Genomic DNA, 24,015 nt, shown 5'->3' with positions numbered 1-24,015 from the left:
CCGGGCTTCAATGTATTTCGCTATACCGTAAACTGGGGTGACTTGGGGGACTGTAATTGTAAATGAAACAGAGAGGTGATTTAAAGTGTAGCCACCAGAGTAAGTGCCTCTGTGATTAAAAATTGTGCCAAAATCTATATCATAATCTCATCCCGCCTTTTTATCCTGCCTACTTTTATCATAACCCGTGTTTTAAGATTTCATGAAAATATTGCAAAACTTTGTTTACATTGCTTAGTGTGATAACAACTTGCTGTCGTGATTGAAGCTAGTTTGCTTCGGTAAGTATACTTATTGTTTTAAATGTGGATGCTAATTGATCTAATTAAATCAATACTGATTGCTTCGTTAGTGAAATGTTTAAAATTTGCGGGATGTGTGTGACTTGAGAACAATATTTCGTATTCTTTACAGGCACACGCGCACATCTATACAGATGCCGCGAACATTAAAAGAAAATGTTAGGCTCTAGGTCCTACAGAAATTACAAGCAAGATCAGATTAAATTTTTAATTCATTTAAGAGATTATTAACACCACATTTGAAGACTAACGCCAAAGCAGCCATCGGCTACTAGGCAGATTTACATTGTAGACATAAAAGAATTAATTCCCTGTATTTATATTTTTAATTAAAACAAAATTTATGTGCATTTATACCTTTATTATTTCCAGTTGGGTGAGATGGAAACGTACGCTTCGAAAAGCGAAATATCAAAGCAATAGAACAAAGGTCTTCAGCCTTTTTCTAGTCGCGAGCCTTGCCTGTACCCATCATCAAAAAAAGAGCACGCCTACGGCAAGTTTGACGTACGAAACCATGAAATCAGGATGATTTTAATTCTAAATTATAATTTGTATTAGGTTTTTAATTGGAATGTTGATCAAGTGCTCGCGAGCACTCTGGGTGCTTCAAGGAGCACCGTCGTTCTCGAGAGCAATCGGTGGAACATGCCCGCAATAAAGTAATCACCCCTTCAGGTGGGGGTAACTTATGTACGACTTTGCATTCATTTTTTTTCTCTCCATTATAACAAATTACACAACAATTATCTGTCCATTTTTTTGTCAGGGACACTCTGAACTAAAAACTTCTCAAGTCAACCAAGTTTGCGGTATTCAGGGTGATTCAAAAAAAGGTGGGGACAAGAAGATACAGTACACACCAATACAAACAATAGTCATCGAAGAATGCATGGTCTAACATGAAACGCAAACGCGCAAGCACGTTTCGATAACTTCCGCTCCGCAAACGTAAAAACGGCATTCCTGTAGAAATTTATTGGGAGAAAAAGAACACCATGCATGCAAATGTAACCTGGGGAAAAAGAAGAAACCGCATGCAAATCTGCGTTACAGTGAATAAAAGGCGTAGACGGCAGCCCTGTGAAGTTATTCCAGCGTGCAACCGTTCCAACAGTTGTAACTCACGGGATAATGGCGCACTTTAGTTATACCGAAAAAAGCAGACATGCATTTCATTTACGGAGCTGCAAACGGAAGTGCCACAGAGGCAGCACGAATATACGGTGAGTGTTTTCCCCACGGGCGGTTGCCCAATCCGGAAACATTTGCACGCTTGCATAGGCAGGTGTGCGAATCCGCATGCTTTCTTGCTCCCCTGGTCCTGTAGATTGGCCACCAGATTTATGGAGACAGCTATAGAGTCTGGTGTATAAGACTCCTCTTGACTGTGAAGAAGACCTAATCACAAGACTTTCGGCTGCTGCTGGGGAGGTTCCAGAGCGTTCGCCAATCTCTCCTTCGCCGCTGTTTTTCTTGCATCACCGTTGGCGGTCGCTCTTATGAGCAATTATTGTAAATTATTAATTAAAATTTCTTTTTAACGTATACGTTATTCTTGTGTTTTCCCCTCGTATCCTCGGTTTTAAAATATTGCGCCCTGTAGAGCGTTTACATTTCATTTTAGACCATGCATTCTTTGATGAAAATTGCTTGTTTTTGTGAGTGCTATCACACAGCGCCGTCTTAACGCATGGGCCCACCCGGGCACGGCCCGGGGGCCTCGAGAGAAAAGGGGCCTCACAAAAGTTAGATCTGGTTGACATTTTCTAGAATTTACCAGTAGGGCCTCGAAAAAACCACTTGGCCCGGGGACCCCTGATGCTCTTAAGACGGCCCTGCTATCACATCTTAAGTTTTTCCCCATCTTGTCTGAATCACCCCCTGGGGACAGAGCGGGGGTCAAGGTTGGTCTGAATCACCCTGTATATTAACGCAGTGGTTCTCAAAGTTTCCACTGCGGTGTCTTGGAATGTCGCCAACCATTTTCAGGGGCACTGCGGGGAGCTGTTCTTATTAATGTGTGTCTATTTGATATCATAAAGAGGTTTTTTGTTAGACTACTACATTAGGGAGCCACGGTTACATGTCCACTAGAGAAAGGGAGCAGCGGAAGATAAAAATTTGAGAATCACTAATATTATTAACAAAAATCTCGGTTCTGTCGTCTACTTTGTCGTTAGGTTCCACTGTATTTCGATGTGGAGCAAATTGATAGTACAGTAGACATAATCACGTGATTCCGCACAGATAAAGTAATTTATTACATTTTAAGGAGGAAGTGGACCCCGCCCCTCTCCAGATCCCCTATCCTCAGTGCCGTCTTAACGCACGCGCCCATCCGCGCACGGTATGGAGCTTCAGGTGCAGAACTGGTCTTCATGATAATGAAATCTCGTAAAGATTTTCGCGAATTCGTAAACAATCACTTCTAGTCAGGTAGGTGGCATCAGAATAATTAATTAGCTCGGGGGCCCATGATGCTCTTAAATGGCCCTGTCTACCCTGGTTCTACAACCCAGCACAGGGGTTTTCAAACTTATGCCACCCCCGCGACTCCCCAGAGTAGTTAAGTAGATATATTTTCACTTATGAAACAACCACTTCAAAGCATAAGTAGGCATACAAATGAATATCTCCAGCTCGCACCCGACAAAGGTTGACGATAGCAGGACTAGGAGCCGTGACGCATACTTTGAGAAACACTGGCCTAGCATTACACAAAGATATTTCCATCCTTCATCACCCCCTTCCCCCAGGGCCGTCTTAAGAGCATCACGGGTCCCCTTGCCAAGTAATTTTTCTGAGGCTTTACATGAAAAATTCTCGAAAAATTCAACTACCTCTCGTTTTTCTGAGGACCCCGGGCCGTGCCCGGTTGGGCCCATGCGTTAAGACGGCACTGCCTTCCCCTCCCCAATCATCACATTAGACATCGAATTAATCCATTGGCCCTTAATGTTAACCAGATAATGTTTGCCGTACGATTTTGTATAAAGTCTCCGAGACTATAATATTTCTCATATTTTCTCGTGCACAGTTCTCGTTATTTTACGAGCTAACGACCTCCACGAGTACTTTCACGACTTCCTGGTGGATACAGGAAGTCGGTGACATGTACATTTTGTTTGAGTACCATAAAAAAACCCCATCTTCTTCTACAGGACATAAAAGAAATCCTAGATATATATGGAGAGAAAATGAGTTGGCCGTAATTTTTTGATTTGGTTGGCGACGCGCGAGAAGAGGCTGATTGATGGCGACAACCCGTCTAGCAAGTGTTATTGCAGCAACCCAGTTCCTCAAGATCAGGTAAGATCAAGGGGAGGAAGAAGAAAATAATAAGAAAAAAAAAATTGTAAGAAAGGAGTGTGTTGTGTGTATGTTGTGTGTGCACTTTTTCAAAGAACGAGGTGGTGGTGGTGATGGTCAGTTGTTTGGAACCAAACATTCGAGTGAGAGTCAAATCTCTGGAGAGAGCGGCGTCTCCTACTATTGCTGCTCACGTCTCGCAGGTGCTCCGACCGACGATCACCGAGACCTGGACATCATAGATTCACCGACGAAAAATGGATTTTCAGTGATAATTATTTGATCAAGAATCCCCCCCCCCCCCGTCTTCCCTGGTTGACTTAATGTGGACTCGTGACCAATCTTCAGATTCAACATGAGTCAGGATGGATCTTCTTCCAAGTCCTACATCAAGCACCCTACGGAAAAAGTAAGTTTGACATTTCGCTGTATTATAAACATAGTTTCCCAACCTTTTTTTGCCCATCGCCCCCCAACGCAATCGGAACCCATAGGATCCTATCAGGGGCGTCGGAAGTGTTTCGAACTTGTGGGTGCTCGTCTTGAGTCCCATGTAGGAAACTTCGATTTCTGAATCAATTCTGTGGGTGCTCGGACCCGTTTTACAAACTTCCGTGGGTGCTCGAGCACCCACAGCACCCCCGGCTCCGCCGCCACTGGATCCTATGTTACACCCGTAGCTTCTACCGCCCCCCTGGAACATTCCATCGCCCCCAGGGAGCGTTAACGCCCACGTTGAGAATCGCTATTAAAGCATGCAATATTTTTTTTTTTTTGCCCTAAATGTCGACTTATATCGGGCCGTAGTTTTCTGAAGCCCAGATATAAATTTTTAATGTAAAAATAATTTTCTAGCCGAAAAATATACGTAGGGTCCGCAATGAGAGAGGATCGCAAGTTCGACGGAGCTTCGGTGAAATGATCACTAGAATGAGGGGACATCCTGGTGCCAGGTCGGCCCCATGTGAAATTTTTCGTGACCCGCAGTCAAGGATTTTCACGTGATAATATTAATAATAAAGTCAATTTATAGTATAAAAAATAGTAATACAGACATGGCCGTCTCGAGATCATCGTGGACCCCCGGGCCAAGTGATTTTTCTGAGGCCTTACCTGGTAAATTCTCGAAAATTTCAACTAGATAGCATTTTTGTGAGGCTCCCTTCTTCTGAAGCCCCGGGCCGTGCCCAAATGAGACCATGCGTTAAGACGGCCCTGAGTACAGAGGAACCCCGCAACAACGATAATTCGATATAACGATAAACCCCTTCACAACAATATTTTCTCTTGGTCCGCAAATATCAATATATCGACGTTTCACTGTTATAAGATTCATCCCAATCCCCAGGACTGGACCCTGTAGGGAAGAGAAGGGGTTGTTCAGTTCAGTTGAGTATAATATTGATCCCGCTTATAACGTTGTTAAAAAAACCGATCACAAATGAAGTTATAAACGGGAAATCTCAATGGATATTAGAGTTTGGAGCAAAAGATCACGAAAATAGGTAGTACTGAGCGGAAAACGTTTTAAGTGGGACCGTTATAAGCGCGATGCGATCCACTGCATTTGGACAGGAGCACTAAAAGTGTTCTGAGTAAGATGCTTTTACTCGCACACAGGGCCGTAACTAGACGGGGGCAACTGTCCCTTACAGCAAAATTTATGGGACGGCAGTTTTAGGTGGGAACGAAAAACACATTACAAGATTATCGAATTTTAAAGTTGTTGGGACAGTAAAATATAATGTTTCCCCCAAGGCGGCAAAAATCTTAGTTACAGCCCTGCTCGTACAATATTTTAGCAGTTACGGTCCTGGCCGCGCAGCGCATATTTAGTGATCGTAACTAGGATATTTGTAGCGTCTACAACAAACTACGAAAAAAAGTGTATAAAATCAACACGCAAAAGGCGAAATCAAGACTTTTCCCAATAGGGTTCTCGTCATGGCCCCCCACAAGGGGTGGGCTGACAAGGCTCCAGGCCTGGGGCCCGGGAGAATTTTAATCATTTTTTTTGTTTTTTCAAGCGAAAAATTCATAAAGGGGGGGGGCCCGTGAAAGTCTGGTCGGGGGCCCGTAAAAGATCCTAGCCTAGGGGCCCTGCTTCAGGATGTGGGGCCATGGTTCTCGTAACCCATGCATCCCCATCACAAAGGGCATAGTTCCTTTTTTTTTTCAAGCCACTGCACTGCAAAATTCAATGATTCTGTAACGGTATTTTTTTTTATATTAAAATCTCCCGTCTGGGGCTACTGTCATGGACGGTAGGGTAGTATATAAGGGAGCCGTAAAAAAAGTGGTCCGGGGTGACGCCGAAGCCCGGGGGTGGGAGGGGGCTTGGCTGGAAATTTATGAGATATTCAGCCGTCGTCACCGAGGATTATACATAGTCTTAGAAAGCATGCGGAAGTTACCCACTCAAAAAACTGGTTATAATATCGTACAAACCTCCAAAGGTCTAAAATCTATGCTTTTTCTAAACCCGGAGAGGGAAGGGAGGCAATCTAGGTGCTACCTGCGTCAGTTGTCAGGGCCGGTTCTGGACGTTTGTCAAATGTAAGCGAATAATATTTTGGTGGTAAAAAATCGTGTGTGTATATATGCATTCGAACCTCGATTTAACGAATCAATAGAACACGTGAAAAGTGTTCTATCAAGAAATCAACTTTACAGAATGTCTGGACTTGTCACCGCGAAAATAAGGGTTTTTTTTTAAGGAAGCGAGATATCTCGTCTATGCCTCTTAAAAGGTTAAATAAACATGAAATTTTTTTAATTCAATTTATTCATGGCACACGAGTAATGTTCTCAATGAGAAATCGGGTCTGCGTTGGTCGATCACTCGTATTACTCTCCACCTCCCCAACAGGGCCATCATAACGCTTGGGGCCCACACGGATATAGCCCGGGTGTCTCGAGCGAAGGGGACTCATGATAATTAGATTTTTCGATTTCTATGATTTTCGTGACTGTACAGTGTTTGAATTGGTAGGCAAGCGCTTTCAGCTAGGCCCAAAAATATTTATTTGGCTGTGGGGGGGAGGGGGGTCCCTAGAGTGCTGTTAAGGCAGCCCAGGGAGAGCCCGTGGATAGAGTTTGAATTTTTAAAAGCGTTTAAAATTCCCATGGAATCAATCCTATTGGGGTTCTTTCAATAATTCCAAAAATTATTTCTTTCAGTAATGGTCATTCCTTTAATAATTATGAAATTTTCTGTAATTAGTTCTAAAAAATGTTTCTAAAAAGTAAATTTTAAAATTGCTCTAAAAAAGAGTTTTAGGATACATTCCTTCATTGAGGTTTTTCCCCCAGCATTTCTTTAGGGGTGTGCGACGGGCGTGGGTTTTACGGTAACAATTTCATAAAATAATTCTGAATTTTTTTCATTAATTCCGTAAATCTGCATTTTCATCAAGTCTGCATTGTCATCTAGAAAAAAATAATTCTGGAATTATTTCTTTCATAAATCCTGAATTTCCACCATGTATAAAATTATAAAATTGTTTTTTTTAAGATTCTAAATTTTTTATTAATTTTAAACTCTCAGTAATTCTGCAGTTCGGAACTTTCATCAATTCCGGGATTCTGAAAATTTCCATCAATTCCGGGATTCTGAAAATTTTCATCAATTCTGAAATTATTTCTTGCATTTATTCTGAAATTTTCAGATTTTCATGTTCGGAATATTTTTGATTCACCTCTCCCTCAGAAGAAAAAAATCGGGGCTAAGGGGGAGGGGCCGCGCGTCTGGTAAGGGCGGCCCTGGCTGTAACTATGTAATAAGGGTTTTCGTCCACAGCAGAAAGCTCAGAGGACCACATGTGGCCGGCTTAAAACAAGACCCCATGGCCCCAGCTGCTTTCATATCAGATAACATTACAAAAAAAAAAAAAAAGAAGCACGAAATATCATAATCAGATCAAAGCATGAACATTCGCGCTCATGCAAAGTTGGTAAACACCGGGTATTATTATTACAAAACGTGCGTTTCCATTTCAAATCTTTCATCCATAAGGGCGTTGGTGAATGAAAACCCAAATAATTAAAAAAAAAAATTAATTTCTTAATACAAATATGAATATATTTTCTTGGGACTACCCATTACAGAATGACGAAACTTTCTCCCTTGGTCAGCACAAGGCCATCTACAACGTGGGAAATATAAAACCAAATTTTTTTTTGGAAAGGAGCCATTTTTCTTTGCGTAATTTTACACAATTGTTATTTTAACCTTCCCGCCATTCGCGGGGTAAAAAAAAAAAAAAAAAGTGAAATTCTCCCGTGAATGGGCGGGTAAATAATCGCCAATGTCCGAAAATATCTGTCGTCGGTGGAAAGCACAAATAATGATAATAGTAATAAAATGCTCGCGCGCATGCTCACTAATCAAAAGAAACACTTTCACTCTCGAAGGTCGATCGTGCAAGGTGAAGTAGTAGCACGAAAAAGAATGGACACGGCGGAGAGAGATCGTGGCCATCTGTGGCCACTGGCTATTTATTATTACGTCAGCAAGGAAATTGCGTTGGTTTTCCTATATTTCTGTTTGTTTGTTTGTATACTTACTTTACTTGCGAATGCTTCAAGGTGAAACTTGTTACCGGAGCTAGTCTTTTGTGTGTGTGTGCGTTGCCATTTTGGTATACCATACGCGGAACAAATATCGCTTGGAAATGTTCTTATGCCCCGCTGACTTTGTACTTATTTTTCGCCCCCCAGCACCGTGTGGATGGATTTGAGGTGACGGTGTACCGAGAGTTTAAAGTGTTTATGGGTTCATATAAACTCATTAATCCTATTAACCAAAATGCTGTTATGACGAGTTTATGAAGTGAGGTAACGGTTTTTTGAGAATTGTGTGTGGAATTCTCGAAGAATCTGTTTGATTTTTGACGATGGCCTTGTGTGAAGAAGAGCGTGTGTACAGAGTAAACATATATGAACTGAACTATGGGTGGATATTTACTAGTTGGAAATTAAATTAAGGGATAATTGATGTCTTTTTTATTGATGTGGATTGGCACGGTGTAGTACTTAGTGTAAGAATTATAGAGAAACTTGATTAATCGATTGTTGAATTGAAACAAGTTCAAACGACGTGGTATTGAGAGACATATGGCCGTGTCATAACTGAATGAATGTTGCCACTCCATTAAACGTCTCGACGCTATTAAGAGACGGATTTTAAATCTAATACATCTGGAGTACATGTGGAATAGACGAAGGAGGAACGGTCGCGAACAATGTTACCTCTTCATACCAGAACCAAAACTATTAATTTTTTATTGTATGTCAAAGGGATCTTAAAATTTCTCCCCGGTAATTTCACCACAGACAATTCGTCTACCGTATGAGGGACCAAGTAAGTGATTGACTGCGTGAGTGACTGGCCGTAGGAGTGAGCATACGAATGGGTGTTGAGTTACTGTATGAAGGGCCAAGTGCGTGTGCGATTGACTGATCAAGAGTGGTCTCGAGTGATCAAGTTGGTGACCGTATGACTGACCACACGTGATCTCACATACTGTCACTCCCTCATACAGTCAGTCACCCAAAAAAGTGAAAATGGATGTTCGTTCACTCGTGAATCATATAGATGTTTTTCAACATTCCTGTATATTTTGAAACACTGAGTAAATTTTTGGATGCCTATTCCCCTTCCCACAGAATTTTTGGAATCGGGGCTTATGGGAGGGGGGGGGGCGAAATTACCAAGACACCCCTGGCCCCACTATAATTTTCACACCTGGTCCCGCGTCCAGGGCCGTCTTAAGAGCATCGTGGGCCCCCGGGCCAAGTGATTTTGCTGGGGCCCCACCTGGCAAATTCTCGAAAATTTCAACCAGATCTCATTCTTGTGAGGCCCTTTTTTCTATTGAGGTGCCCGGGCCATCCCATGCGTTAAGACGGCACTGCCCGCGTCTGGTAAGGGTGGCCCTGATCAAAGCAATCTAATAACTGATAAATTCCCTGATTGAATCGAGGATACTGAAGAATTTCAAGCTCTTGAAGATTACAAACAACTTGAGCAGTATCGAGTATAGAAGGAAACATGTCCACAAATAAAAACCGCTCTTCATTATATCCGTTAATCACTGGTAAAACTATTGCTTAAGTGTCCCCGGGTCAACAAGGGCAACCATTGGGTGTTACCATATTTTTTTTGTTTTGCACTCTCATCTAAAGCAAGGAGTTGTGTTTTTCTTACCGAATTAATGACAATCTTTTGCAGCTCTAATTCTATTTGGGTGTTGTTGTGGAACCGTAAGGGGCGAGAACCACGGGATACAGTTTTCGAGCGGTTTTCATAACTTCTCTACGAGTATGTAATAATCTAGATGATATGGAATGAGAAAGCAAGAAAACCAAGTCGCAACTGGAGCTTTTGTATTTATACCTAATTATTTGCATTCAGAATCCATTCTACTTGCCATTGTGAGCGTTATTCATTGACCTTTGATCTCAAAATGTGCAACTTTCGGTGGCGTAACGAGACGTAGAGAAAAAAAAGCGCAACTGCGCTTATGTAAGACGGCTAAACTGTTTCTTATTACGAAACTGTTTCAAATCTATTAATCTAATTAAAGGATAACGCTTTTCGGGAAAACCTTGACCCTGAAACTGGAAATCTAAGCGTTTGAGATTGCATCAAACGAGAGTAAGTAGTTTAAACAAATAAGCGCCTTGTGCAAAGATGATCATCACACCCGGCACCCCCCCCCCCTTTCCTCTTTTTAGTTTTATCGTGATGATTCTCGAATGGTATGTCGTGACACCTTGGGATGCTCGACATCTATTAGGCTTTCCAAGAGATATAGCATGTACAGATACCTTCATGGTAATTAAATAAAATAAAATGAAAATTCAAGCATTTATATACCATCTTCACTTCCGAATATGGGAGAAAGATGGCAACACCAGATACAACACGAAACAAGCACAACTCCGACAACATAATTATGTACGTTAGGGGCACGCATGCACTCAGAGTTATGCTCACACATTCGTTATAAATTCTGCAGAGGAATGTACTACGGTTAAGCAGTAGTAGTCTTTTCTTTTTCAAACCGAGCACAACTCAGGTCTATCGCCATAGGCAATTTACTACCTAGTGAGTTGTGCCGGAAGTGTAAGTGTGTGTGTGTGTGTACCTAACAGTCTGAGTGTGTATCTAGTGTTGTGTATGATTTTTCAGTGCTGCCATCTATATCTCAGAAGTGAAGCGAGTGATGTGTATTGACTGAATATTTGTACTGTTTGTAGGACTGTTGCTCTCTGTGGCGAGACTTTTTAACGGGTAGATCGGCTCGCATTTGCGCCTTGAAGTTGGGAACCACAGAAAACCAACTTCAGCCGACCACCACTGTGGTGACGGTGCGGCTCGAACCCGGGTCCCCGCGATGATATTGCATTGCTCTTCCACCATGGCCCAAACCCTCTGGGTGACTAGCTTATATCCCCTATGGGGACAGAGCGGGGGCCATGGTCGGTTTCGGGTCCCCGCGATGCGAGTCCGTAGTAGTCTTTGCTAGCACAGCGGCAGTAGTAGTCTTTGTTAGACGGCCTCTGTGTGGTCGTAGTGACGGACTTGCATCCAGTGCCGTCTTAAGGCATGGGCCCACCCGGGCATGGCCCGGGGCCTCAAGCGAAGAGGGGACTGACAAAAATGAGATCTGATTGAAATTTTCCAGAATATGTTTGGTAGGGCCTCAGAAAAAATCATTTGGCCCGGGGGTCAATGATACTCGTAAGACGGCCCTGCTTGCATCACCAGGATCCGAGCCCGAATCCCACCGACAACAGCTCTGAAGTTGGTTTTTTGTGGGCACCAACTTCGAGGCGTGAATGCGAGCCGATCTCCCGTTTGTAGAATTTCGCCACAGAGAGCAACAGACCTACGAAGGTACAAATATTCAATCATCACTCTTTACTCACAATTTGAAATGTAGTTGGAAGCACTAAAATTCGCATACACAAAACTAGATACGCACTCAGACTGTTAAGTATATACGCACATTTCCAGCACAATTCAACCGATGGTGAAGTGCTCATGGTGATAGATCAGGGTTATTCTCGGTTTGGAAGAAAGGCCACTAAAGTGATCTGGAACTTTTGCTATTTAGTTGTACATGCACCTCCTAAAAATTCCTCTGCCGAATTTCTAACGAATCTGCACATGCTGGAATGTGCGTTCTTAGTGTGTGTGTGTGAGGCCCCTGACGTATTCATGTCGTCAGAGTTGTGCTTATTTCGTGTTCTTTCTGGTGCTGGCCACATCTCCTCCATATTTTGAAGTGAAGATAGTGAATGCTTGATTTTTCATGTTATGTAAAAATAACATTTATTTTTGTTTTATTTATTTAAAATACAAAGCTACAGGTTTAAAACCCAATTACAGCTTGCAGTAAAAATAAAAATTAGCACAGAATAGAAAATACAACTACATGATAAAGAGTACACAAGACAAATAAAAAGTGACAAAAATGATGCAAAATACAAAACTCCACACAAAGATATATACAACGCTATAACAGCAAAAAAAAATCTTCTGAAGTCGGCAACAGACGAATGAAAAATATCCAGATGTCGGGGAAGCTCATTATAAAATGCGGAAAATCTTTTCACAGCACAGTACAATATTAGTATTGTATGATTTGATGGGTAATAAACAATTAGATCTTGCATTGTGGCACTTAATATTGAAACTGATTTCATTAAGAACGTGTATGCAATCAATTTGGTTAGTCAACAGTTTCTTGAAAAAAATAACGAGCAAGTAATCTCGGCGTTTTTGTAAACGAATAGCATTGAAACGGTTTCGTAGATGAGTTGCAGATAGAATATGGTTATAAGGGGACCATGTTCTTTGAAATATAAATACCTTAGAAAATTGTTTTGAATAATTTCAAGATTCATAATATGGCAAGCGTGAAATGGGTTCCAGATAATTGAAGCATATTCCAGTTCAAAGAAAAATTGAGTTCATGAAAAATTGAATGAACATGATTTGAAGGTCTGCCTGCTCCCTGCGTTGAGACTTTTTCAAAGGAAAGACAGGCTTGCATCCATGCCTCGAAGTCATCCGTAAATGTGCCACGGGTCAATTAAGTGACCTGTTAATGTACCGTTATTATTAAGGGTCATTAAGTGATATACATACCGCGAGCAGCTTCAGTAATCTCGCCACAGAGAGCGACAGACCTACAAACAGTACAAATGTAATTCAATCATAACGCATAACTCACTTCTGCAATATAGGTGGCACCACTGAAAAATCAAACACAACACAACATACTCACTCAGACTGTTAGGTACACACACAGTTACACACTTCCGGCACAACTCACTAGGTAGTAAATCGCCCATAGATGGTGATAGACCTGAGTTGTGCTCGGTTTGAAAAAAAAGAAAATGTCAAGTAATCTGGAAATATGTGCTGCATATTACATTTTCACAAAATCAGGTTTTATTTATATATGGTGATATTTTTTTAAATTGAGAAAATAAATGCTCCGTCCGGGGAACCCCGTATGGCGAATCACATTCGCCGGGCCGGGGTACGTAACTCATATAAGTAACTCACAAAATTAGGTTTGAGGCCACGGGACACATCGGATGACTCCGAGGCCACGAGTCAAGCATCTAAGATCTGACTGCTTGCAATAGCACTTTTGGAAAACTTTGACCGTGAAACCAGAAATCTTAGCTAATCCTTTTAAGATTACATAAAATAAAAGCTCGGTTTGTTAAGTCATGAACATGTCACCAACATGAAAATCAAGTGAAAGTGAAGGACACGTGATGCGCTAGACATCAAGAGATACATCTCACTGTCGAATTCTTAGTAGGTACCAGTCTTACGAGTCTCGGCGAATCACTTTCTCCCGATTTCCACTTGATTCTCAAGTTGATTCTTCAAGGAGGAGAATGAAAATGGCGTTATGTGGTGGACTCGAAATCGTCTTAATCGGAACTTATTATTTTTTTTTAATGCGTGTATATGTTCGTGAAGGTCACATTAGTATTATATTATCTCGAGACCGCCCCGAGTTGTGGAAAGAGTCAAGGCTGTTCAATGTGAATTTTTCGCTCCTGCCGGGTTAATGCCTCGTCTTATGGAACAAAGGACGGAGGATCATCTGCAGAAGAATGCGACGAGCAGAGAGAGAGAGAAAATTGCTCTTAATGACTTCGTATATAAGACGAGGGCAAAAAACTGAGATTGCGTTTTTGTTTGTGTTCTTGTATGGGATTACATTTTATCGAAATTAGTCTTGAGTAAGCGTACTTATGAGCTAGACGGCTTGGCGCGGTTTTTATCCTAAACTATTCCAATCAGTGTTATCCGAGAAGAGTAATTTCACTCCTCTATAAAAGTTTAAGGGGTATTTTTGTTTAAAGAAGAGTATTTTCTTATCAAAGTGAGAGAAAGCTCTATTTGATAAAAAAAAATAATTAAAATTTGAAGGAGTATTTTGACTCAACGATATTTGGAAGAATTGCACGAATCACGCATCTAGTCGCGTGTTGGCAAATACTACTAAACTACACATGCACCTCGTCTATGTTCGTCTACAGAACTTCTAACGAATCCATCCCATATCCATTGTATTTACATAGAAACATTTTCAAAAGTTTCTATAATCCGTAAATTCCCATACAACAGGAGTTCTTAACCTTTTATGTTCCATGGGACTCCCACTCTGTATCAATAAAATGAGGACCACGGACCACTATACTGAACAATTAATATTCAGTATGTAATAATAATAATAAAACAATAAATTGTTTTTCTATCCACATTCTCACGAACCTCTTAAAATTTCTATAAGGTCCCGTGGTTAAGAACCTCTGTCTTATACATTTTTTTTGGTATTCAAAGCAATCTATAAGTATTTCTCCGGGGTTCGGAATCCTTAACTCTTTGTGTTGATTATTTCTTCTTTTTCTTTTTTCTGAAACACGCGAAACTGTTTATCTCCGTCCAGTTCAGATTTCGAAAAATGATTCGAATGTCCAGATTTTCTGCCGCTGAAGACCAATGGAAAGACTGAGGACCCATCATGACAGATGTGTCCGCTCTACTTTTAGTAGCCCCTCGATAGGGGCGTGAAATGTTATTTTGGTTATTTTGCAGTCCAAGTAGATGGCATTGCTATCGCATCGTATATTTATTAGTATTAGATAAAATGTCCCATTGTTCGAGACCATTCTCGCCGATAAATGGCTGTAGTTTCTGCTGCTATAAATGGGAAGGGGGGTCCATGCCAAACACCAAGATTTCTTGGGGGCAACGGTCCACGACATTTTTTAAAGTATTCGGGAATCGTGAAATAGAGCATAGGAAGGTTGGAATTGGTTAATCGGTCACCTGAACCTAAAACATTATTTGCGATTCTGAACTGAATACATTTTTGCATCTCCCCATATTGTGTGAAGTACGTAATGAAGAAATACTCTGTAGAAATTTAAATTTATTTCAAGACACACATCAACGTGAAAAATTGAATTCCTATAGTTTCGTCAAATCTCTAAAAAAAAAAAAAACCACATCTACACAGTTATATTGAGGAAGAAATCTAAAGTATCTATATTAGGATATGCATGGTATATGACATTCGTTTTTCAAAGAAAACTAAACTTTTTCCCGGTCACTCTCGAAGAAGTTTCAAGTGGGTATTCTTCACTCGAAAAATAACCGTAACCTTCCCGCCCATCGAGGCCATGATGCACGGTTCGGTCATGCACAGTCGGGACTCATTTCATCACCGTCCGTGCCACATGACTGCCTCTTTCTTCAAAAAAGGTGATCATTACACGACGCATCTCCTTTTTGGCCACAAAATGGACGTTTCGCGTTAGATGAGGAAATGTTATAATAGACAATGACGTTCCTTTTTACCCCGAGAAATACATAAGAAGAAAACGAAGATATATCCAGGTGTTTCCTTTTTTTTTTCTTCTGTGACTAAAGAAAAAAAAAAAAACTTTCACGCTTTTAAGGATTCATATAGTCCTTATTTTTTCTTATAAGAGACAGACCCCAACGCCCACGAGAACAAAAGCATTTTCTCGCTTTTCAGAGAGAGAGAGAGAGAGAGGAACGCTTCCTCAAGGATCTGCACTTTCTCCTAGACCTCGTTTTTCAGCAGAATTTGACGCATGCGAACAATTACGAGAACACTTTTTCTTCTATCTGCACAAATGTCATCTTTTATTACATACATGGGGTAGAAATTGAGTGGAGAATGATTGTATGAATGAATTGGTGTACTTTATTGCGTTCCGTGTGAGATCCTGGAACGAATGCTGCCCGTTTTTTTGTGTTGAGTTTTTCGTTCGAAAGAAGTCTTTGGCACACGCTATTACGTGGTTCATGCAATTTGCAGGAGGCAACGATATGACGGTTTGATGGATTTCTACAGTTTTCTGTTTTTTTTTATGCGAACACTTTTTAGTGTTGATGAAACGAAAGATACTGCTGTAATTTTTTTTTGATTCAAAATAAGTTGCTTGTTGAGAAATCCGGCCATATTATAAAGGACTCCGGTTGAAAATGTCCAGACCCTCGTAATCAATGAACCTGTTAAAACTCACTTCTGCGGATCTTTCGTGCGTAGATTTATGTATGCTTGGCCCTAATGTATTTATGTTGTCGGAAGTTTTTTTTGTTTTTCTTTGTTCTTGCTGGTGCCATCTTTTTTCCATATTTTGAAGGGGAAGGATGGTAAATGCTTGAATTTTCATGTTATGTAAGCGCAGGGGCGTAGCCAGAAATTTCGTTCGGGGGGGGGGGGAAACCAAAGTGACAGAACGATGGATTTGGCCATCTTTTTCCCTTTTTTTGGTCATTTTCTCACATTTCGGGGGGGGGGGGACCAGACCCCCAAGTCCCCCCCCCCCCCCCCCGCTACGCCCTTGTGTAAGCGTCAAGTTGAAGACCTCCAGCTCTCTTCGGAGAGCTTTTTTTCAAATGGGAAAAATTAACTGCTGTATATAGATCTTCCCTAAATTTTTCCATTTTTCTGTCTGATACTTTTGCCCTCCACTATAGCCCCCTCTCCCCACATCCTGCTGCAGGGCTCCTAGGCTGGAATCTTTGGCGCCCCCGCCCCTCCTAAATCAGATATCTCATGAGCCTTTCTATTAGTAACTTTGCACTATGAGAAAAAATATGTAAGAATCGCCTCAGGCTTCCCGGGCTGGAGCTCTCACAGCGCCTCCTTCATGCCATCGATTACAGCCATCTTTTCTCGTCGCTTCATCATGTTGGTTTGCACCGTCTTGAACGCTTAATATTTTGGGAGAATCAATTTATAGTATTTGAAGTCCATCTGTTGTCTCTCTTTTAGCAGTTTCCAACCCATTTTAATTTTGAACAATTTATTCTCTCCATGACATCATATTCCTTTGTTTCATTTCTTACCCAAGTGATTCGCTTTCTGTCTCTCCTTTGTAATGCCTAGTATACGTCTATCCTCCATGCTTTTCTCTGTGGTTTCTGCATTATTTTTATCAGTGATACACATGTGGTGGTTAGGTTGTTGCTTTGACTGAAATTATTCACTTTACTAATTATTTAGAACTAGCTATAATACCCGGTGCTGCCAGGGTTTTCTTCAATTACGGAGAGGATTGAAAAAGCGACAAACCATTGTTAAGGCACATGCATGTCTGAAACACATTGCTAGAATACCACGGTAACCAAAGTAAGCATTTTAAAAATCATTGTTGAGGCTCAAAAAGCATTGTTCGCCCAACAGATTTTTGCCCAGAACTGATGATTTTTTAATGTAGAATATCGTTCAAGTCGAGTCCTGTTTGGTATAGATGAAAATGTTTTTCGAAGATCGGTCTAAAATTGAAGATTTGTATAGAAAGAACACACGCAAAAAAAATCAATTTTATGTATATAGATAGTGTATATTAATTAATACTTGTAGTATTGCATTAATATTTCTCATTTTCATTATTTTTCTGAAATTAATGTTATCGGAGCTACAAAAAAAAAATTATCTTTTTTGGGTTTATAGTGCATAATTTTAGTTTTTTTAGGGCGTAAATGCATTTTTTATAAAGCGTTTTCTATCACTTTTTGGGACTTAAAAGAAATCTTAGCTCTAATAATAACAATGGCATCGACAGAACGGAGATGGTTGAAAAATTCTCCATTTGTTTGTTGATAACGGGTATTAACGAGAAGAGATAGCTTCCGGTAAAAAAAAACCGAAATACATATATTAGTATATTCACAGTAAATAATTTACTGGATATTAAATTAAAACCCGGACCACAACGTCCAATGCTTTCCAGATGAATTTGCAAAACAAAACTCGATTCGTTCATTACATAGAGGAAAAATATTCATTTAAAAGATACAAAGCTTATACAAATTGTCTTGTCCAACATTTTTCGTTCGCGTATACGAAATGAATTCAACTTATAATCCTTGATAACACAATGATTCCCTGGTCAGAGATAATGCTAGGGATAGTGTAATAAAGTGCATGCGTTAGGGGGGGGGGGGGTTCTCTGTGCGAGCCGTGCATCATATAAAATGGGTCATAGAACTAGAAGAACTCGCTGTGTTTTTTGACGGATGTCGCACGTTTTCAGAAAGAAAGGCGTCGTCGCATTTATTTGTTTGGTAGAGGCGTATTTCGGGGTTTTGTTTTTCTTTACCGGAAGCTTTCACTTCTCGTGAATACCTGTTATCAACATTCAATTGTAGAATTTTTAAAAATTCAATTAGTCTCCACACAGTCAAACCCGGTTATAACGGTATCGAAGATTTCACGTTATATCCGAGACTGACGTTTTGAAGACCCTTTTTTTTGACGGAAAATAGAATCTGATGCAACCAAACGCTATGCATAAAGTTGTTATTTCATTGATTAATCATATTTGAGCGAATAAAATACACCAATTCTTGCCAAAAGTGTTGCTAATTATAATCAGTCACCAAATATTGCTTTTAAACAACCTTTGGCGAGAAATAAGTGATGCATCAAATTTGGTGTTATATATTATATGTAATATATTTCAGATATATTTCACGCGGTAAAGAAAGTTATACACGACAAATATGTGAGATAAGTACTTATACTCATATTCCCATCATAGGCTAGTGTAATTTAATAATTATATATTAAGCACAAATCACCATCCCCGATTCTAGCAAAGATTAAGAAGCAAAGATCACTTTACGATCAAAGGACGTAATATTGCGTCCAAACGCCAGTGGAATGAATTCAATCAAGTTCACATTGTTTTCTTTCCTCTCTCTCTCTCCTGATCATCCCGAAGCTTTGTTGCAACCTTGCAATATTCTTTGCTCTTCTTGGTTTTTTTTTTGTATACCCTGATAGTGATTTTTTTCTTCACATATGATGTAACTTATAAGAGTGAAAGACCATGTAGAGTGAGGGTCAAAAGAAATTAACTTTGCACCTACGAGATCTTATCTCTCACCTTATCTATTATACTGTATTACCTTTTCATTTTTGTTTTGTTTCCTTCCCTTTTTCTACCGTGCGGTTAGGTTAGGGCGAGGTTACTATATTTATTGCCGATTTCGTCAAATAAAGAGCATCCGAATTTCCTACCAATTCGCTTGTAAGTGAAAGGGTTAAAGTAAGCTTTGTGGATCTGGGAAATATACGGGACATTTTTATAAGATGAAGGGCAAAATTACGGGAGTAAGTAGGAGCGCAAACATGCAATAAATCATGTTTGTCAAATCCCGGGAACCAGGTTATCATGGCGAATATGAAATCGGTACTTGCGCCTAAAATTCTCTGTATGTGATAACTAAACGTTCCTAAAGTGAGTTCCTCCAGGAACACCAACAGATGTAGTTGCTATGCCGCTTTACACAGCTGCAGTCCATGCAAAAAAGCTTTCCCTATTTCAGCGATGACTTTTATTGTCTTTCCTTTCAAGTTTGAAAAAATGACATACACCGTTGTGAGGTCGAACGGCTCAATTCTGGAAATTTCTTGTGAAAACGTCATAAAAAACAAAGTGAGGAAAAATATGCGTCGTTTATATCCGAGGTTATTGCGATTTTATCGAAGTTATATGAACAAGGGTTCTTAAGATTATTCATCGTGTATATCACTCTGGATTACCAATTATTGACGTTAAAGCCGAGGTGTCGTTGTAACAGCGTTTGACTATTATTTCTCTAACATGGACTTTGGAGGGTCGTTTCTTCAAAGAATAAAAAATAAATGCTTAATACGCGTACTAACAATGACTTAGTCCTTTGAGGATCTCTTGAAAAGCCCTCATTTCCAAAAGATTGTTTAATACTAATTCTATTTTCATCAAAGTGCATTATATTAGGCCCAATAATGCACAAATATGCCCTTTACTCGAGTCGACACACTACATTTTGGGAACCATGCTGAGTTTCTGATTGTCCTTCTCCGGCGCTTTATGTGGTCTTCGGTTGCATTCATATGTAACATATGGTGATGGCAATGGAAATCGGTAAAAGGTTTCCCTTTGCTTTCAGTAAATAATCAATGATGGGATAGAAAAAAAGTTTTAAGAAGGTTTTTTTTTTGTGGAGATAAAATGGCTGTTGCTCAACGAAAGTTTCCATTCATGGTGTGTATCGTTTTGAGGGGGAAAAAACCTCAATTATAATACAACTGCGTGATCCCCTATGGAGACCCTCCTTGGAGCGACCGCTTTTTTTCGCTTCCTCTGGTTTTGATGCAATAGTGGAATTTATGGGTAGATAAAAGGAATCCGGGATCTCTCAGGATGGCATCAGAAATTATGCTGAAGTTACATCAACCAATTATTAAGAGTGTGAAATACAACTTCTACGTGATTCGAAAACAATCGCGCTTTTCTGCTCCGAGAAACGAGAAAAACAGATCGAAAATTTTCTCTCGAATCGGGAATTTCAATTAAACCCTTTAATTGGCAAGTATTGAAATATCCAGAGGAGGAAAGATTTTTAGGGGTTATTATTTTAATTGAGGTTTTAGGGGTTATTAACGTTATATTAAGCAAATGAGTTACCCTGAATTCTATTATACGACAAAAAAAAGAAAAATACATTAATATATAAAAAAATATGTATCGGGGGTTGTGTGCACTTCACTGTATATGATCTATGTAGATTTGAATGTGTGAAAATGTCATTTATTGCTTGCAAACTAACTTTTCTGTCATTGTTTGTGAATGCACAGCAATATGACTCCTCCACACGATTTACGGAAATTTCACCTCCGACATTTCGCCCGCCCTGACCGTACGAGTGACCATATATTGATCAAGTGAATGCGTGAGTGATCAAGTATGAGCGACTGAGACATTTCAGCTTCGAAATTTTGCCCCTTGTGTAAATATAATGAGTAGGCTGCAAAAATGGGAATACATTTTATTTTTTAACACCGTGAAACAGCGATATGATGGTATTTTATCGATTGCACACAATATAACAAAAACACGGTCACTCAACTTGGTCAATCACTCAGTCGGTCAATCATCCATTCACTTGGCTGTCATACTACTTCACCAAGCACCAACTCTGGCCATATTGCTATTTGCTGCCATTAATGAGGTGGAAATGAAAGCGATGTCTATCGGTGGTCGCCTCAAGTTCGTTAGGGAAAATTAAGTTATCTATATCGTCCCTCGGGTTCGAACTCAGGGCTACCACAAGTCGCAGTGAATTAAAATATATTTCACGAAAACCAGCTGAATAGTTTTTTATTTTATCATTAAAATTATCGTTATACTCTGTTTAAGTTCTGAAAATTATCTACGTTTTCAGTGAAAATTAGAAAAATCAAGACGACTTCGGCATTTTCTTAGAAAGGGGTCACCGCAAATCCTTACCTACTTGCTCTAGAACATGGACAACCTGACCGTTACCATAAAACACAATTTTACAGGGTTCCCATGCTCTGGAAAGTCAAGGAAAGTCGTCGGAGAAAACAAAATATTTTACAAAAGTCTGAGAAAAATTCTGTAAAGGGGGGTGGGGGAAGCAAACTTGAAAATACATTTGGGGTCGTTAAGTTTGCAAATTACAGTAAAATCTCTCTTTTGCGGCGGTCACCGGCGAGACAAAAAAATTCGTCCCTAAAAGAGGGGTGCCCGTTAAGAGGGGCTTCATTTTGTCTGACCATATTTGCTCCAGAAAAATACGGGAAAATACGAAACATTGCCAATTATCGCTAAAAATGATGCCAAAAGTAAGCAACGTCACCCTACTCACGCTAAGATCACAGAAAAATCGCCAATCGCGAGAAATGAAGCGCCATTTCAAATTGCAGTGAATTAAAAACAAAACATGACAACACAAATGTGAGATGAATATTTTTATTTGTAGTCGTAATTATATCGTAATGTAATTTCTGAGTTGTAAAGATAATTTCAATCGTTGATTTGAAGAATAAACAATTGGCTTCGTTGGAATCACGTGAAAAACCGGGACATTTTTACGAAAAAGTCGGGAGATCTGAAAAAAAAACCCGGGACTGTCCCGGAAAATACCGAACATGCTCGCCCTAGTTTTGCTGTATCTTTCTTCAGCAGTTTTAGTCGGGGAAATTTTTTGGTCGGAGGAAGTTGTAGAAATTTTTTAGTTTCTAATAAAGTCGTGAAATTTTTCGAGTTTTGAATACAGTGGATCCCGCTTATAACGTTTTTCAAAAAACTGTCATAAAAAACGTTGTAAGCGGGAAAACATTCTAAATGGCAACGTTATAAGCGGGATCGACTGTAGAAAAAAAATGGAAATTTTCGAATTTTGAATAGAAAAAAAAAATCATTGGAATCAAGGGGAAATTTACCAAGCATATATTTTGCTGAGAACTCCACGGAAGGATTCCGTTAATCCATTTCAATACACGGACGTTTAGTCCTGAATGAAAGAAGCAGCACCCTGAACATCTCGAAGATAACAAATCTTACATTCGAAATCCGACCACAATGATCATGACGAAATATTAGACCAGTCCCACCTACGCATTAGATGCCAATAACAGTAAAAAAAAAAAATGCATTACATTGCGGCCAGGTCTGATAACCCGGTATAAATTTCAGTGTGGGTTGCGAGGAAGTATTTCCGAGACCGATGGAGCGAAGTCACACTGCATTGCACAACATTCTTCCATCCATAAGAAGTTTCTACGTATATATATATATAAAAAAGGTGAAATGACAGGTAAGATGGGGGAACCTAAGGCAATAAGTCTAAGTGAAGCAAAAAAAAAAAAAAGAAAACAGAAGAAGCTGCACATATCACCTTCAGTTTTTCCAATGCTTTCCTGTAGGTTTCTTTTTTGTGAGCATTTCAACCTACTTGTCCCCGTAGCGTGAATGATGTAAGTCGCAATTGCAACGGGTGGAAGAAAACGAAGTCCGTGAAGCAATTGAGATCTTTTTACCATATGATGGTGAGTGAGCATCTTCAAGGCCGTACATCATCGCAACGGGCCCATCTCGAAGGGCCACGAGCAGCAGCAGCAGCGAGTCCAAATTACTCAATCTTTCTTCAAACAAACCGTGAAGTTCTTATAAATTTTGTTTTTAATGTTCCTTGAAATTTCTGTACTGGAGGAGAAAGTTTCATGGCTGCTCATAAAGACAGACAGACAGGGGGAAAAAAAAATAATTCGTAGGAGATTGATGGCTCTGGACCACCCTCCATGTTGTAGAAATCTATGGCATGTGTTAAAATAATTACATGCTCGGTAGAAGTTTTGATGGTGTTTTTTTTTAGGAAGGTGTGTGTGTGTGTGTGAAATTGAGGTGACGTCACTGATTTCATTATAGGTTTAATAAAATGCGTGGGATGAGAACCCTCATCGGGGAAAGTTAGTCGAAAAAAACCTATACACGATTACTTGAATTAGCGAAAAATTTGGTAATGATGTCTTTATTGCGGCTCCGTTGGCTTCACCGCGTCATTCAAGGTCCCCCTTCGGTAAATACTATATTGGATTGCCGTAATACCTTGACATCAATTGGCCATTTATAATAACTGTCTATAACTCACTCCCGCTGAAAAAAAAAATACTTCGGCAATAATTTTTCGAAATTTTTTTTTCCCGTTACAACAACCTTGAAAAATATCGGCAATGAATTACTGTACATAAAATTTTTAAAAACGTTGATTATCCACTGTGCAGTGTTCCTAGCGACGTAGAAAATCAGGGAAATGCAAATACATTTGGTGTAAGTAAAGGATGACCATACATCCTAAGACAGTCGTGGGGGGTTTTTCTGGCCGTCTCCAATTTTTTTTTTTGAATAAATGTCCCGGTTTTATCCGTTTTTCAGTTGCAGTTTTCTTGGATTTTTATCAAAAACGATGATACTGGTAATTTTCATTCAAACATTTGTGCCGAAATTGACGGCAATTGGTGATGTC

At 39.9% G+C, this 24,015-nt stretch overlaps 1 protein-coding gene across 1 annotated transcript in view; it reads left to right on the top strand.

Moving 5' to 3' along the window:
- Positions 1–3,689: 3,689 nt before the first annotated feature.
- The window catches only part of LOC149082091 (uncharacterized), a 57,964-nt gene continuing 37,638 nt past the window's right edge, over positions 3,690–24,015 (top strand). The window contains exon 1 of the mRNA XM_089235603.1: positions 3,690–4,023. Coding sequence (XP_089091729.1) covers positions 3,970–4,023 — 54 coding nt within the window. The 5' untranslated portion in view covers positions 3,690–3,969. The remainder of the gene's footprint in view (positions 4,024–24,015) is intronic.

Source organism: Pholcus phalangioides, unplaced genomic scaffold, assembly GCF_987345545.1.
Source record: "Pholcus phalangioides strain wild (caught in Gottingen) unplaced genomic scaffold, Ppha-v1.0 ptg000009l_1, whole genome shotgun sequence".
NCBI classification, from domain to species: Eukaryota; Metazoa; Arthropoda; class Arachnida; order Araneae; family Pholcidae; genus Pholcus; species Pholcus phalangioides.
The sequence above is the reverse complement of the archived record's forward strand: the minus strand, read 5'-3'. Positions and strand labels throughout refer to the sequence as shown.